General features: G+C 51.0%; 1 protein-coding gene across 1 annotated transcript; it reads left to right on the top strand.

Annotated features, from left to right (window-relative positions):
- Positions 1–16171: 16171 nt before the first annotated feature.
- Positions 16172–17147, top strand: LOC139790582 (olfactory receptor 14A16-like). Its single transcript, XM_071732451.1, has one exon. The coding sequence runs from the start codon at positions 16218–16220 to the stop codon at positions 17145–17147; it is 930 nt and encodes a 309-aa protein (XP_071588552.1). The 5' UTR covers positions 16172–16217.
- Positions 17148–17768: the final 621 nt, after the last annotated feature.

Genomic DNA, 17768 nt, shown 5'->3' with positions numbered 1-17768 from the left:
TGGACCTTGCAAGTAATGGAAAAGCAGGATGCTGTGATTACTGAAGCAGGATAAGCGTGGGACTGGAATTCGCAAAAGGAGGGGCTGACATTTAACAAATAACCAATAATGAGCTTAGCTTTTGCAATATGTATTAGCTAATTAACTTAGCAACCAGTAAGATAATGACAAGTATGCATATGTTACTTTAAAAAGTATAAATAACTGTCTGATGCTCTAATAAAGTGGACTTGATTGATCACATTGATCGTGTGTCAGTCCCCTTCTTGCGACATCACTTTAATTGAGTAGTGGTCCTCCACTTACACAAAGTTTATTGATCAGAAAAGGCTGGTGCATAGTAAAGTAGGAGGGATGAATAATGACCTTACTTTTCCTTCCCATACATTCCTGCTGCACTTAGGATGGGTATCAGAAAAAAATAAATTGTTGAAGATTCATTTGTTTTACAAGCCACGACCCCACAAACATTAAATATCTGTATCACACAATATGGGGGGAAAATGGAGAGGGGATGAATAGCGACATTTCTTTAAAATAAGAACATACAATATCAAAAGGAAAAAAGGAAGAAAAAAAAAAAAAGGAAAAGGAAGACTTGATAGTTCATGGCATACGCCTTCATCCAATTGCAGATGAAGGCAGGCAGTCTATGGCTGCTGAAAAATATCAGTCATCAGCTTCCTCAGAGAACCCTGGAGCTCCTGGTTCCTCATGATGTAGATGAGGGGGTTCACTGCTGGAGGAACCACTGAATATAGAACTGTCACTACCAGGTTCAGGGATAGGGAGGAGGTGGAAGGGGGTTTCAGGAAGGCAAAGGTTCCAGTGCTGATGAACAGGGAGACCACGGCCAGGTGAGTGAGGCACATGGCAAAGGCTTTGTGCCTTCCCTGCTCAGAGGGGATCCTCAGCACAGCCCTGAAGATCTCTACATAGGACACCACGATGAAAACAAAACAGCCAAAATCTAAAAACATACTTACTACAATAAGCCCAGTTTTCAGAAGGAACCACTCTGATCCAAGAAAGAAGAAAAAAGATTTGTACAACACATACCTTGTAGGAGATGTCCGTGTTGTCCCAGAGGGAATTGGCCATGGCTTTGGGCAGAGTGGTGGAGATGGATCCCAGGTCAAGGAGGGAGAGGTTGAGGAGGAAGAAGTACATGGGGGTGTGGAGGTGGTGGTCACAGGCGATGGTGGTGATGATGAGGCCGTTGCCCAGGAGGGCAGCCAGGTAGATGCCCAGGAAGAGCCAGAAGAGCAAGAGCTGCAGCTCCCGCCTGTCTGCAAATGCCAGGAGGAGGAACTGCCTGATGGAGCTGCTGTTGGACATCTGCTGATTCTAAAAGGCATGGGGAGCTGTTTGAGGAGGAAACACAATAATTCAGGACACAATTCTCTGAAAAATGAGACCCATTTCCCATTCCAAATCTCCATCCTACACACACACACTTTTCTAGGAGTTCTTCCCTAAAGCCCACGGCTACAACCCTGCTTGCTGATGTTTGTGTCTGCAGCAGGGACTCTGTTCACTGGCTGGAAAGGAGTTTTCCCAGCCCTGCAATGGGGGCTTCATGGGAATGGTGGGGACAGGGACCAATATCAGAGTAGAAATTATTCATATGCAATCATTGGTGCTGCCAAAGTCTTGCATGTTCTGTGCTCTCTGCATAAAAGAGCCCGCAAAACAGAAGGCAGTTTGAGAGGTTTGTTTTTTCTAGCTCCCCCCATCTCCTCTGGGGAGTGTTCTTGGGGATCAGAACCCCTCAGCATTGCTGCAGCACTGAGGCAGAACAGAGTGAGCAAAGAGCATTGCCTGCAGCTGCATGCAGAGAAGGGGGAGCTGGGCTGTGTCTCTGCCTCTCCCTGCTGAGAGCAGAGGGACCCAGCTCAGAGCACTCAGTGTCTGACCCTTTCTCAAGGTCTCAGCACCCCGTTTCCAGCCCAGGACTCACGAGGCTCATTGTGCCCCCTGGAAGGCAGCTCCCAGCTTGGACAGACAGCCCAAGGAGACAGCCCAGGGATGGAATGAGGGCATCTGATGAAGGGAGGTCAGCTCCCTGCCCAGACTCACTCAGACTGCACTGCCCAGAGCTTCCCAGGGCAGAGCACAGCTGGACACCTCCTTGCCTGAAACCATCTGCATGGCAGGAGCCCCAAGAGCTGTGCCTGCAGCTGAAACTCCCGCTCCCAGCCTGACATCAACAGCAAGAGCAGCTGAGGGGGGCATGGAGAGAGGCAGAGGGGCACTCAGGAAAGCCTTTTCCTCCCCCAGCCCTGCACAACCCCTCCCAGATGGTGATAATGCCTGGCAGGCACCTCCAGCCCCTGGGCAGGGGGAGGTGGGCACATGGCAGCACAGATGCACATCAGCTCTCCTGTGAGCAGATGGAGGAGAAGGTGCCCAACACCCCAGACCCCACGGGCTGGCTGAGGGCTCTGCTGTCACACAGACCCTGATGGAGCTGGGAAGGTGATGCTGGATGTATCTGTAGGGAAAAGGAGGGTGAAAGCACTGGCTGAGGTTACTAGCACACAGAAGGTTGATGGTGTAGGAACTGACAGTACATTATCTCACCTCCCCAGATGAGGTTCCCTCCCACCTTAAAAAGACAGAGAAAAGTGGAAGTACAGCCTGAGGAAATCCAGGTTTCCCAGCAGGAACCTGAACCCTCACTGTGCATATGAAAATCCCCCCAGAAAAAATCTGGGTATGATTTTGGATCCGAGAGCAGTGCTGTCCCACAGATCAGTCACAAAACCAGAAGGACCCTGCCCTGTGCTCTCTGTCTCCTACGAGCCACAGCTTCTGCCAGCACCAGGGAGCTCCCCGGGCAGGCTGAGAGCTGCCCCTGGCAGGCAGGCAGGCAGCAGAGTCCCTGCCCCAGCACACAGCCCCTGGCAGGCAGGACCCTGCTCTGAAGGACAGCCCTGGGCACCCCTGCCTGCACACACCCCCTCAGCCCCATCAGCCATCCCCAGCAGAAGGCAGCCCCATGGCCTCTCCCTCTGACGCTGCTCCAGGACAGCCCTGCTCTGCCAAACCTTTTCCTCCTGCCCACCAAAATCCTCCGGAGGGATCCCAGCAGCTGTGGCCCAGGCTGCCAGCTGGAGAAGGAAGACCCCCTCCAGGAAGCCCAGCTTCACTGCCCTGCAGCCAGAGACTCACCATGGCAGAGGCTGGGAAGATTTCTCTCTCCCCCAGCCCACACAGCTCTCAGCTCTCCTCCCAGCCCAGGCTGCCTTTCTTCTCTCTCTCCCTCCTCTCTCTGCCCTGCCCTGCTGCCTGCAGGCAGTGCCCTCAGCCCTGCTGCGCTCTGCAGAGGAGCTGCTCCTGCCCAGAGCTCTCTCTCTGCAGCACTCTCTGCTTGCCAGCAGCTCTCTCAGGCTCAGGAGCCTGGCCCAGCAGCACAGGACCAGCGCCAGACTTGGCCACTTGCTCAGCTCTCTCGGGGCTCCCTCCAGCTCTCCCTGGGGCTCCCCAGGAACCCAATGGGACACACACTGAAGTCATGGCTCATGTCCCCTCCCTCCCTCCTTTCCAGCACAGCCACTTCCCCTCTAGAGACACAACCTCTGCTTCTCCCCGTCTCCCACTGGACACCCAGGCAGTGCCAGGGGGAATCTCCTTTCCCTCCTCTTCCCACGCAAGCCACGGGTGACACTGGAGGTGCCAGGGCTGCTCCAACCTCAGTCAGGGCAGCTGCTCAATTGAGTGGCCAAGCACAGCCCTGGGGGGCTACAGGAAATGTCAGGGCACTCCAGCACAACCACCTGCTGCTGGCACAACAGCACAGGACTGTCACATCCCATGGCCTGACCCAGACAACAGCCAAAGGAGATTCCATCTCCCAGGCCAGTGCTTCCCTTTCAGGGAAAAGTTACCCTTGGAGGGTAAACAAGGAGTGACAGCCTCCTGACACCATGCGAGTACCCCTTGATCACAATAAGATGAAATGAAATATTTATCCACAATCAAAACATCAATTCTTTTGCTCTAAGAATTGAAGTTTATTTTCAAGTAATTTTTAGGGAACACAAATCACTCTCAAGTATGCATGAATACAGATATATATTGCTTGGCTGATTGCTTAGATCACAAAAACCACATACTCAAATGACATCTCAACAATGCAATCCCCTCAACCCATGACTCCACACGTCACAAGGCATGATGATATCATAAGGCAATATCATAAGGCAATGATATCATGATGGCTACAAGCTTAGCTTCTTCACTCCAGCTTCTTCAGTTCAGGCAGTGGTGATATGTGTGATGTGCAGAGTCCTTGTTCTTCAAGCAGTGTCACCTCCAAAGCTAAGGGTTCTGTAGCAACATCCTTGGGACTTGATGTACCTGGGAATTTAGTTCTCAAAAACATTTTCTAACTCAATTGTTCAAGAGGTGCACTTTACAAATTGATGTCTTTTAGGACACTAAAAGGGAACCCAAAATCCGAGACTTTTTGGTGGCATTACATGCAGTAACATAATTCTCAATGTACCATGATCACAAACTTCACAGCAGCTGAGCTTAACAAAACCAAATAAGAATGGAAAATCTACACAAATGCAGCACAATTATAAATGCAAAAAGAACTCATAATTAATTTTCTCTCAGCTTTGGTCCTTCTGCAGATTTTAGCAACATTTTCATATCCCATTATCTTCTCTCATGGATAACTTTTCCATAGTAACACCATTCCATTATCACATGTACCCTTGCCATACACACACCTACTTATGTTATTCAGCTAGTAAATTTCCATGAGACTCCATTAAACTATTGCTTATACATTTCTGCTACTCCTATACTTCTACTTCTGTAAAACCATTGCATATATGTTTCTTTAAACTACTACTTCTATTTCTATAAATCTACTGCTTCACAAGAAATTAATCAATCAAGCAAGGAAGATGTTCTGGAGCTTTTCTTCCAGATTCTTGTCTACTGAGCTGTCACCAGCTTGTTCCATCCTCGTGAGAAACCATTCCAGATTTAATTCTCTTATTTCAGGAGACAACTGACAGAAGCCTTACTGCAGGCTGCTCGAGGTGTCCCATCACATCACCCCTGGTGTCACAGAGGTTTCAGGAGAGTTCATGAAGCATCCCTCCTGACAGGCAAGGAGCAGTAACGCTTCTCTGAAGAGCTGTGCCAGCTCCTGGAGTCTGCAGGCATCTACAAGGTGGTGAAGGGTCTGGAGAAGAAGTGCTCTGAGGAGAGACTGAGGGAATTGGGAATGTGCAGTTTGGAGAAGATGAGGCTGAGAGCAGAGCTTCTTGCTCTCTCCAACTCCCTGACAGGAGGTTGTGTTGAGGTGGGTGCTAGCCCACAACAGTCTGCCCAGGAAGGTGGTAGAATCACCATCCCTGGAAGGATTTAAAAACCGTGTAGTAGAGATGATCCTGCTCTGTTGCTGTCAGCATTGTCCTGCAGTCTGCTGCCTCCCTCTTCTACTGCTCCCTCAGCTGCACGCCCAGCCTGGTGTGCAGGAAAAGTGTCCAGGATCCCGTCCTGCCACATCCCTTTAGAAGGGTGTCATAATTGGAAATACTTTCCTGTTTTTTCCTTATTCGGAAAAAAAAAGCCTTCATGACGCTGAAACAAATATTAAAAGTCAAATTTTGGATGGGACATGAAGTGGTTCCTGAGCTGACTTCATTTTGTTTTCCACAAGAAGATGAAGAAAGCATCATTGGTGTGATGGAGCTTGGAAAATGAGGGCAACTTGACCCTTCATACTTGGTGATGGCTGTGCTGGGTCAGGTAATGACAGATGAAATCTAATTTTCAGTAAAATCTTATCTTGCACTGGGTGTAGCTTTAATGTTTTTCACTGGTATGGAGGCGTTGATGACTCTGGGGTCACAGCCCTGCCCACCAGTATATATTGGGGTCCCCCAAAATCATTTGGAGGGAGCTAAAATCACAGCTTCTCCACCTTCCTTAAACAGGTGGGGGGTCACCAATTGCAGCACGCTCACCCCAGGGATAAGTTTAGTTCCCCCCCTCTCACACATCCCCCTCCCTCCTCCATCTTGTGCTGCTCACCCCCAGTTTGGGCAGTTCTGGGATAACCACCTCCCTCCCATCACCTCCCATCACCTCTCGGTACCTGCAGGGGGGGCACAGCCCAGGCTGGTGGGGTGGGGGGGGCGGTGCTCTGGCGGTCACCAGTTGGGGGGTCCTGGCTGCAGGGCGGGGGGTGTGGTTGCAGTCCCAAGGTGGAGGAGCAAAACCTCCTGGGAGCTGCAGCGCGATCACGGGAAGCAGCAGGGGGAGGAAGAAAAGGTGGGGAGGGACCTCGGGGGGAAGGGACCAGACCCAAGGGGTGAGGTTGGAAGCTGGAAGGGGGGACACAGCAGGGTTGTGTCCTGGGGGTTTGGGGACATCAGGCTTGTGGCATGGGCAGGGGGAGGGGACACATCACAGGTGGGTGGTGCTGACCCAACCTCAACACAAAGCCCACAGGCCCTGCAGATAAGAGGCTGTTAATTCACTGCTTTCAGGTGTAAACTCAGGGGGACAATGACCAACCCAGGTCAGCATTGCTCCCTTGAAGGTTCTTCCTTCATTTCCATTTCACACTCAACTTGTTTCTGATCCTGGGACAGAAATCACTCTAAAATATATTTTTTCTGTTCAGAGCACCTCAAGTTTTTGGAGGCTTCAGACCCCAACTAAACCAGATCAAGGGAGATCAGAAGTGCTGTGTTGGGTTCTCTCCTGCTCCGGAAAGAGCGATACATGTGACCATGGGCTAAAATCCAGGGAAGATGCTTTGACCAATGGACACCACAGTCCATTGACCCAGCTATTCCAGATCCCTCTCTAGAACTTTTCTAGTCTCTGGCAGATCCACACTCCCACCCAGCTTGGTGTCATCTGCAAACTGCCTGAGGGTGCACTCACCCCCTTGTCCAGATCATTGATAAAGAGTCTGAAGCAAAGCAGTCCCAGCACCCTGGGGAACACCACTGGTGAGCAGCCACCAGCTGGACTGAGCTCCACTCAGCACAACTCTTTGGGCCCAGACATCACCCAGGGTTTGACCCACTGAAGAGGCCACTGCTCTAGGCCAGATGTAGCCAGTTCCTCCAGAAGGATTTTCTGGACAATGCTGCTGAAGTCTTTACTAATGTCAAGGTAGTCAACATGCTCCACCTTTCCCTCATTCAATCAATGGTCACCTTGTCACAGAAGGAGATCAGGTTGGTCAAGCAGTCCCTGCCTTTCATAAACCCATCTGGCCCCCATCTCCTGGCTGTCCTGCACATGCTGTGTAATGGCACTCAGACCATCTGCTCCATCCCCTTCCCTGGTACTGGTCAAGCTGACAGGCCTGTATCTCCCTGGATGCTCCTTTTGGGCCTTCTTGTAGGTGGGGATGACAGCTGTCAGTCTCCACTCTACTGACACCTCCCCGATGACAAGAGGCTTGGTGAGCACTTCTGCCAGCTCCCTCAGTACCTTTGTGTGGGTCCCACCTGGCCCCATAGAGCTGTGTGTCTCTGGCTGGTGCAGAGATGGTCTCACTGACCATCTGTCCTTGGATCATGGGGGCTCCATTCTGCTCCTTGTCCTTGTCTGCCAGCTCAGGGGAATGGGTACCCAGGAACAACGGCTCCTACTGCTGAAGCCTGGGACAAAGAAGGCATTAAGTACCTCAGCCTTCTCCTCACCCTTGGTTTCTGTTTCTTCCTGGCATCCAATAAAGGATGAAGATTCTCCTTCACCCTCCTTTTGTTGCTAATGTGTTCGCAGAAACATTGATTATGTTCTTCAATGGCAGCAGCCTGATCAATTTCACACTGTTTGGCCATTGTAATTTTTTCCCTCTGTAGCCTCCCTGAGTCTCCCTGAGTGTCTTGCTCCTTTTTCCAAAGGCCACAAACTCTCCTTTTCTCGATGAGTTTTTACCAGATCTCTCTATTCAGCCAGGCTGGGCATCTTTCCCCACCAGTTCATCTTACAGCACATGGGGCCATCTGATCCTTCACCTTTAAGAGTCTTTTCTTGAGCAATGTCCAAACTTCCTGAAATCCCTTGCCCTTCAGGACTGCCTCCCAAGGGATTCTCTCACCCAGGCTCTGAAAGAGGCCAAAATTTGCCTGCCAGACCTCCAAGGTGACAGTTCTGCTGACCCTCCTCCTTACTTCTCCAGGGATCAGTTCTTCTGACCAAGGCTGGATTTACAGGAGGCCAGGCTTCCTAACAAGGGATGGGAAGAGCTTGTCCCACAGAGGTGAAAGGGGCTTAGGACAGGAGATATCAGGGCTAATTAGCAGAGCTTTACACTAGGTATGAAGGGGGCCAGGGGTGAAAGTGGGGTCACTGGAGAGGAGCCTGAATGTGACACACCAGTACCTGGGGGAGAAGGGTGTGCAAGCAAGGGCTCACAGTTCTGGGGGAAGTGAGGTTTGAAGATGAACAATAAAAACTGTAGGAAAAATGCACAACACATCCCAACAACCCCAAGAAGGGTCAAGGAGCAAACCAAGTGCAGAGCCTCAACAGAACCTTCTGCCTGGTGGTGGTGATACAGTGACCATTTCTAAAGTCACTTTTCCAGACACAGACTGTCCAGACAAAGGCCATTCCCATTCCTCTCCAATTGTCCCCTTCTCCTACTCTTTATTCATTCAGATGCCTCTCCCCTGGACTGCTGCATTGAGTAGGAATGGTGGGGATGGGAGGTGAGAAGTAAAGTTGTCCACACAGTGTCAGACCACAGGGAACTTCTTTCACCTTTTATCTAAACCAAAAATTGTGAGATGATCTGTTAAAATATTAAATGAGAACACAACAAAAAACCAAAAAAAACCCCAGAATCAGTTTTCATTAATCACAGTATGAAATGTTCCTCCTTAAGTGCAGTGGGAAAACCTCTCCAATTAGCTGTACAAGTCTTGAAGATGTGAAGAATATCCCATGGAGAGCCATGGCCCTTTAGTGCTCTCTGTATTTCATTGAGCCCCAGGGTGTGTTTGGAGCTGAGTCCATGATCCTCAGGTGCTGAGAGATGAATGAACAAACTGCTCCAGAAGTCAGTACAGTACAGTATGAAAAAGAGTAATGAAAATTCTGACATGTCTTGACCTCAAGTCCAGAGCATCAGGTCAAAATTACTCCTGGTACACCATGGTGGTTGATGCAGCTGCCATGTCTGAGGTGACAAAGCCCTTGGTCTTGTTGGGCCTTTCAACCTTCCAAAGCCCTTGGCCACCTCTACTGCAGGCTGCCCTACACTGTCCATGCCTGCAGCTCCTTCTTTAAACTGCTTGAAAAAGGCTTTAAACTGAAGGACAAAGTGGGAAGGACCGAAGATGGCAATGATCACCACACCATCACCACTACAAGTGATCTGGGATAAAACCAGGCCTGCTGACCCCAGGAGTCCAGCCTGGACTTTCCCAGGGCTGCCCTTGAGCCTTGGTGGTGAAAATGAGAGTTACTGGGGATAAGGGGTGAGGAACATGGTACCATTTTTCAGTATATTTGTATATATTTAGTAATTTTTCTTTTTATCATTACTGTTTCATTAAAGCTGTGTAGTTTAGTTTCCAACCAATAAGTCTGTCTCCCTTATTCTCTCTCCTTTTTTTATCAGGGTGGGGAGGGGCATTAATAGAGAGCTTCTGTCATTTGGTTAATTGCCAGCCCAGCGTTAAACCCTGACAGATTTATTGGAGCCCAACGTGGGGCTTAAGCTAATTAGCTGGAGACCAGTTTAAATATCAGCTCATTTTCGTGAATAGTTTGTATTTTGACTTCAGTGGGAGGATACCCAGATGGCTCCACTGAGTAATAATCAAACTATTTTCTTTGGAAATTTTACAGGGTTGGAACACAACTAAGAGGTACACATGGGATGCATATTTCCTGCCCATTGGAAATACCCCTATAAAGAGGAAACAGACTGCCCACAGGTCAAAGCAGCCACACTTGGAAAAGCTCTCAGGTATCTGAAAGAATTGGCTGTACGAGATGTGATCTATACCAATGATGAGACTGTAGATCCTTATCACATGCCATGCCCTAAGCCTGTGAGGCAAAGGTTTGTGCATGCTGCACCATCCCCATTTAACCATACACTATCAGTGATGTTATGGGTTCCTGGAGAAATGGAACCAGCTGTGGGTGATGGGATTAAAACAGCAGGAGAATATGAAGATGCTGTCATGGCTCCTCATCAGGCCTCGGTCTCAGCTGTAAAGGGAACAGCAGAGAAACTGCACCTACCCCATCACAAAGCCCTGGTGGTGCTGTCGAGAGCCCAGGCCTGGAACTGTCTGAGACCATGTCACAGAATCATAGAATCATGGAATGGGTTGGGTTGGAAGGGTTCAAGATCATCTTGTTCCAACCCCCTGCATGTATGGGTAGGGACACCTCCCACCCAACCAACTGAAGCCAACCCTGTCCCTGTCCCCATGGAACTCACTAGAAATCTAGACACAGAGAGACAAAAGCCCTCTCACCTTCCTGCCCCTTGCCCCAGCCATGGTCACGTTGCTCAGATGTGACTTTTATAAATTTTATGTATTTCAGTTAATAACTGATGTCACCCTGGTACAGAGTGCTCCTCCATGAGCTGCAGATCCACATCTGCCCCTCCGTGCTCCTCCATGGGCTGCAGGGGACAGCTGCCCTCTCCCCACAGCCTGCAGGGGAACTTCTGTTCTGGCCCTTCCTTCAGTCACTGACCTTGGGGTCTTGTGGAGGGCTGGCAGCAGGCTTCCACCTCCTTCTCCATGGACATCTTGGGCATTTTCTGCCACAGACATTCCATGGTCACCTAGGGCAGATGCTGACTCCTGAGGGAGGTGCTCTCCAAGATATGGGCACCCCAGGTCTCCAAAGCCCTTATATACCCCCAGGGTCACCATGGAGACCCCCATGACAATGGTGTTCAGGTACCAGACCCTGCATCACAAAGCCCTGGTGGTGGCTGTGGAGACTCCCAGGCCTGGAACTGGCTGGGACTGTGTCACAGAACAATGGAATCATGGAATGGGTTGGGTTGGAAGGGTTAAAGATCATCTAGTTCTAACCGAACCCATTCCATGATTCCATGATTCCACTCAGCTGAAGCCAACCCTGCCCCTGTCCCCATGGAACTCACTTCTTAATCCCATCCACAGCATCAGCCTCAGTCAGACAGCTGAGTATCAGCCAGCTGCGTGCCCAGGTGGTCACCAACATCCTGGCTTGTATAAGGAATAGCATGGCAAGGAGGACTTTGAATCACTGATGGCACTGTGACCCTCATCATCTCGTGAACTTCCCACCCACCCCATCACCCACCTCTTCAATCCAGACATCACCAGTCTGGCTACAACAGGACAATGGTAGAACATGGCAAAGGGCTTGCTAAAGGCCAGGTGCACCCCATGCCTTTCTGTCCCCTGCCCACTCTGCAATCCCCTCTTTGTCCTTCACCTGCCTGGAGCAGGATGGACCCCATCACTGTCCCAGGGACTGAGGTCATAGAATCAAAGAATCATGGAATGTTAGGGGTTGGAAGGGACCTCTAGAGATCATCCAGCCCAACCCCTCTGCCAGAGCGGGATGACCCAGGGCAGGCCACACAGGAACACACCCAGGGATGTGTTGAAAGCCTCTAGAAAAGAAGACTCCACAGCCTCTCTGGGCAGCCTGTTCCAGTGCTCCCACAACCTCACAGTCAAGAAGTTTCTCCTCATGTTGAGGTGGAACTGCCTATGTTCAAGCTTAAACCCATTATTCCTTGTCCTCTTAACGGGCACCACTGAAAAGAGATTGGCCTGTTCCTTTTGACACCCACCCCTCAGATATTTATAGGCATTCATTAAGCCTTCTTTTCTCAAGGCTAAACAGCCCAAATTCTCTCAGTCTTTCTTCATAAGAGAGATGTTCATGTTCCTTAATCATCCTCCTAACTTTCCCTTGGACTGTCTCCAGTAGATCCCTGCCTCTTGAACAACTGGATCCAGTATTTCTGGTGTGGTCTCATCAGGGCACAGTGGAGGGGTAGGAAAACCTCCCTAGATATGCTGGACACACTTTTCTTGATGCACCCCAAGACACCATTGGCCCTCTTGGCCACAAGGGCCCTTTGTTGAACCATGGAGAATTTACTGTCCACTGGGACTCCAGATTTTTCTCCATGGAGCTGTTTTCCAGCAGAATGTCCCCTAATCTGCACTGGTGGTTGGTGTTATTCCTACCCAGATGAAGAACACTAAACTTGTCCTTATTGAACTTGATCAAGTTCACCCTTGCCCAGCTCTCCAGCCTGTCCAGATCCCATGGAGAGCAGCACAGCCTTCTGGTGTCTCAGCCACCTCTCCCAACTTTGGATCATCAGGAAATGACTGAAAGTACAGTCCATCCCCTCATCCAGGTCATTAATGAAGAGACTGACCAAAACTGGACCCAGTACTGATCCCTGGGGAACACCACTGGTCACAGGCCTCCAACTTGACTCTGTGCCACTCATCACAACCCTCTGAACTCTGTTGTTGAGCCAGTTACCAATCCACCTCACAGTCCAATTCATTTCTTGAGTTTTGTTATGAGGCTGTTATGGGAGACAGTGTCTAAAGCTTTACTGAAGTCCACTGCTCTCCCTTCATCTGCCCATTTGGTCACCCCTTTGCAGAAGGATATCAGGTTAGTCAAGCAAGATTTCTCCTTAGTAAATCAATGTTGGCTGCTCCTGAGAACCTTTTTGTGTTTGCACACTCAGAGTACTGAATATTCGGTAAGGCAGACTTCTCCTTTCCTACTCAGTACTGAGAGCTACATCTACCTCTGCAGAGACCTGGAATCCCCTCAGTTTCAACACATGTTTTCTCCTTCCTCTCTTTCATCCTCCTGTGTGGTATTGACTGTAGCACAATGGACCTTCCAGTACCTCTGGGGCTCCTAGTGGAAGCTGAGGAGGGACTGCTTGCAAGGGCCTGGAATGATAGGATGAAGGGCAATGGGTTTAAGTTAGAGAAGAGTGGATGTGGATTGGATGTTAGGAACAAGTTCTTTATCATAAGGGTACTGGATAAAATGGCACATGTTGGCCAGTAAAGTGGTTGAGGCCTCAAGCCTGGAGATTTTCAAGGTCAGGCTTGAGGAGGCTCTGAAAACCTGATCTAGCTGAGGCTGTCTCTGATTACTGCAGGGAATTGGAATGGATGATCATGAGAGGTCTCTTCCAAACAAAATATTTCTGTGATTCTGTGATTCTATGATTATATGATCTTCAGACACCTCAATAACCATGGAGAGTGTGCAGAGATATCCCAAGATGGGGTTTGGAGACAACAAGCTAATGCCCAGTCTGCACAGGTTAATGGGTCAAGATCCAGAATGGCCCAAAGTGCAGCTGGGGATGCCTGGAGTGGAGAGCAGAAGAAAGAAATGTCACTGAAAGGGCCATGCTGGGGAACACCACATCCCCCAGAAGGAGCCTGGATCAGCCCAAGGCTCTGTGTGCCAAGGCAGAGGCAGGGAGGACACAGAGATGTCAGGAGAGGAAGGGGACAGCAAGGTGGGGCAGGCAGGTGAAGGAGCAGAGCCTGCAGGGCAAGAGACACAGGGGATGGGACAGCCCAGGACAGACTGTGCTGGAGATGAGAGAGGGCAAAGGTGTGGAAAAGCTGGAGGCACACTTGGCAGAGCCAAGCTCTCCATGCCTTTGCTGATGGCTCTTGTCTCTGTCCCTGATGGCCATGGGGAGACAAGTGGAGCTTCCAGCAGCACTGGGTCTCAGGCCCTCCTTGTCCATGTGCAGGAGGCTGGCTGGGAGGTGCCGGGCCATAGTCCTGCCCTTGGCATTGCCCATCTGCACATGCCAGTGGTGCCAGGAGAGCCTTGAGGGCTGAGGGAGGGACAGGATCTCCCTCCCTTGCCAGGAGCTGGGGCTCAGGGCTGGCACCTTTGGGGAATGGGCTCAGGGCTGGGCCCTTTGCAGTCCTGACACACAGCCAGGCTTCCTCAGCACCAGGGCCACCTGCACCTTCCTTTTCCCCACCTGCCATCACTGCCTCCTGCTTCCTGCTCCCCCCACACCCTGCAGGGGATGCTTCCTCAGGGCTGTCCCTCAGGGGGACCCAGGCACACGGCAAGAAAATTTGGAAACTTTGGACTCTGCCTTGGACTTGCTTGTTAAGAAAGAAGTTTCTGCAGCTTCCTCTCCTTGCCCCTTGAGCAATTGTCATGGGCTCAGCATCAACCCCCCAGAGGGCTCCTGACAGCTGTGAGCTGGGCTCCTGGGGTGGAGGGAGCTGCTGGCAAGTGGGCAGTGCTGCAGAGACAGCTCTGGGCAGGAGCAGCTCCTCTGCAGAGCGCAGCAGGGCTGAGGGCACTGCCAGGGTATCTGGGGGAGATGAGCAAGGCAGAGAGAGCTTCAAGGGGGTGAAGATGGAGGGGATGAGTGCCAGCTGAGTGGAGGAGAACCTTCCCAGCTTCTGCCATGGTGAGTGTCTGGTGCAGGGCAGTGAAACTGGTGCAGTTGCTGGAGGCATCTCCTAAAGCTGCAGAGCCAGAGGTGCTGGGAGCTGTAAGGGAAGAAGGAGCTGGAGGTGGAAGGGGAATTGTGAAGAGGAGGGAGGGGGTGTGTGCAGGCAGGGGTGGCCAGGGCTGTCCTTCAGAGCAGGGTCCTGCAGCCCAGGGGCTGTGTGCTGGGGCAGGGACTCTGCTGCCTGCCTGCCTGCCAGGGGCAGCTCTCAGCCTGCCCGGGGAGCTCCCTGGTGCTGGCAGAAGCTGTGGCTGGCAGGAGACAGGGAGCACAGGGCAGGCTCCTGGTGCTGCTGAGAGAGGGATGAATTGCTCAGGGCTGCTCACAGCTCCAGCTGATGCCCAGAAGATTTCTGAGGGGACTTTTCAGGAGTCCCTTCAGGGCAGGGCTTTCCTGCTCCAGTCTGGGCTCTCCTCAGGCTCTGCTTCCACTTGTCTCTCCAGGGCATGGAAAGCTCTTTCTGCACTCTGCAGAAGGCACAGAGACCCCAGTTCTTCTCAGCCCTTGTCTGAGCTGCTCCTGAGCCCCTGCACACACAGCGTTGCCCCTAGACAGGTCCTGCTGCTGCCGTGAGGAGTCTGCAGGGCAGAGCTGAGCACTCAGGGGGTGGGATGGGGGCTGTGAGCACTGACAGGGAGGAGAGCTGGGGACAGAGAAAGAGCTGCAGGCAGCAGAGATGGGCAGGGATGGAGAGGGAACTGCTGCCTGGAAGATGATGGCAGGGGGCATTCCTGCACCTCCCAGCCATCCCCTGCAGAGCTGCTGCCCTCCCTAGAGCTAAACCCTGCTCTCTGTCACACAGCACAGTCCCCCAGCCCTTCAGATCATGGGTACTGAATTCTGAGGATCCCTCTAGCAGCCCTCTCCCCCACCAGAGAGGAGAAATGCTGGAGTCTCAGCCTGTGTCTCCCTGTCCTGACCCTCTTGGCAGCAGAACTTTAGCAGGTTCCCCTCTTGCCCCTGCTGCTGCTGCCCTTGTTCTTCCCCTTCTTTTTGCTGGGCTGGGATGTGAGGATTTGGGTGCAGCTCAGACACTTATACTGAAGGTCCTGTCCTTCTGTTGTATCCATGGAGGAAAAGCATCCAAACCACCTGAGATTTAGGGCTGTGGGGACTGCAGGGTGTTAGGCTGGGGGTCAGCCCACCCTCCCGTGAGGATACCCCGTCTTTAGGGTCTTTGCCTCTTTGTGCAGCTGAGAGCAGGACTGATGGACAGAGCGGCTGTCCTCACTCTGCACTAAGGGACAGTCCCTTTGCCTCTCAGCACGATCAGGGTTTCACTTGCAGAGCAGCAGAAACACCAGGGGCTCCTGCATTATAATTTTCCTCATGTGTTTTTGAGAAACTATTCCAAAGCAAACCATGCTGTATACCATCACCTTTTCTCTGCAGTCTGGTGATGCATTGGGGTGACAATGATGTACAGATCTTGAATTCAAGACTGGATTTAATCTGAGATCCCCCCCTATTCTTTTTTACCAGCTGCTGTAGGGCAGCACAGACGCCTCCTCCTCCTTTTTGGAATTTCATCCATGACAAGCCAGGGTGTTTGAAAGGGGCATTCCATAGGTGTTCATGACATGGGAGAAGCTGTTTGTGTTTCTCTAGCAGAAATTTTTAAATGTTTTTTGAATTAACACTGCCCTAACTTCTCCCTTTTTTTTTTTTTTTTTTTCTTTCACTAAAAGGTCTATATCTGTGGTGGCATAAGATGTCTAACAGCAGCTCCATCAGGCAGTTCCTCCTCCTGGCATTTGCAGACAGGCGGGAGCTGCAGCTCTTGCACTTCTGGCTCTTCCTGGGCATCTACCTGGCTGCCCTCCTGGGCAACGGCCTCATCATCACCACCATCGCCTGTGACCACCACCTCCACACCCCCATGTACTTCTTCCTCCTCAACCTCTCCCTCCTCGACCTGGGATCCATCTCCACCACTCTGCCCAAAGCCATGACCAATTCCCTCTGGGACAGCACGGACATCTCCTACAATGGATGTGCTGCACAGGTCTTTTTCTTTTTCTTCTTCATCACAGCTGAGTTTTATCTCCTGACCATCATGTCCTACGACCGCTCCGTGGCCATCTGGAAACCCCTGCACTACGGGACCCTCCTGGGCAGCAGAGCTTGTGTCCACATGGCAGCAGCTGCCTGGGGCACTGGGTTTCTCACTGCTCTGCTGCACACAGCCAATACATTTTCCCTGCCCCTCTGCCAGGGCAATGCCCTGGACCAGTTCTTCTGTGAAATCCCCCAGATCCTCAAGCTCTCCTGCTCACACTCCTACCTCAGGGAAATTTGGGTTGTGGTTATAGGTTGCTGTTTAGCTTTTGGCTGTTTTGTTTTCATCGTGGTATCCTATGTGGAGATCTTCAGGGCTGTGCTGAGGATCCCCTCTGAGCAGGGAAGGCACAAAGCCTTTTCCACGTGCCTCCCTCACCTGGCCGTGGTCTCCCTGTTCATCAGCACTGGCATCTTTGCCTACCTGAAGCCCCCGTCCATCTCCTCCCCATCCCTGGACCTGGTGGTGGCAGTTCTGTACTCAGTGGTTCCTCCAGCAGTGAACCCCCTCATCTACAGCATGAGGAACCAAGAGCTCAAGGGTGCTGTTAGGAAACTCACAACAGGAATTTTTCTCAAGTAATAAAAAGCTCAATTTATCATGCATGTAATTGATAATGTGTCTCATAGCATTAATGATGTGTCTTACAACAGACTCAGCCTGCTTTATGGAGCTGCTGGGGGTGGAGGTGTTTTCTCTCTTTTACACATCGTAATGCTGTGCACAAATAAATCTCATTGTTCATACCATTTCCTGTATCTTCCTTTCTGGTGTTAAACAAAGCTTTTTGGAAAAATTTTCCTTCCTCATGCTTTTCCCTTATCTCTGAACAAATCACTCACACCCTGTCTTGGATCCATTTCCACTGTGTTCTATAAATCAGTGCCTCAGATCCCTGTGTCGGCCACTCCAGTTGTAACCCCTACATACCCCTTCCACATAGTAACAGAACAATCCTTGACATCAAAGCCTATTAAGTCACAACTTCTATATTAAAATCACTTTTTCCCCAATATCTTTGTCACATGACAAAAATCAGGATGACTGGGTCAGAAGTCCATTTTAGTGTTCAATAGATGTCAAGTGATGGAACAGACCCTCCTGGAAGCCATATCAAAATGTATGGGGGAGAGGGAGGTGGTCTGAGGAAGCCAACACAGCTTCACAAAGGGCACACTGAGCCTCACCACCCTCCTGGCCTTC

Source organism: Heliangelus exortis, assembly GCF_036169615.1.
Source record: "Heliangelus exortis chromosome W unlocalized genomic scaffold, bHelExo1.hap1 SUPER_W_unloc_2, whole genome shotgun sequence".
In the NCBI taxonomy this organism is placed as follows: domain Eukaryota; kingdom Metazoa; phylum Chordata; class Aves; order Apodiformes; family Trochilidae; genus Heliangelus; species Heliangelus exortis.
The sequence above is the reverse complement of the archived record's forward strand: the minus strand, read 5'-3'. Positions and strand labels throughout refer to the sequence as shown.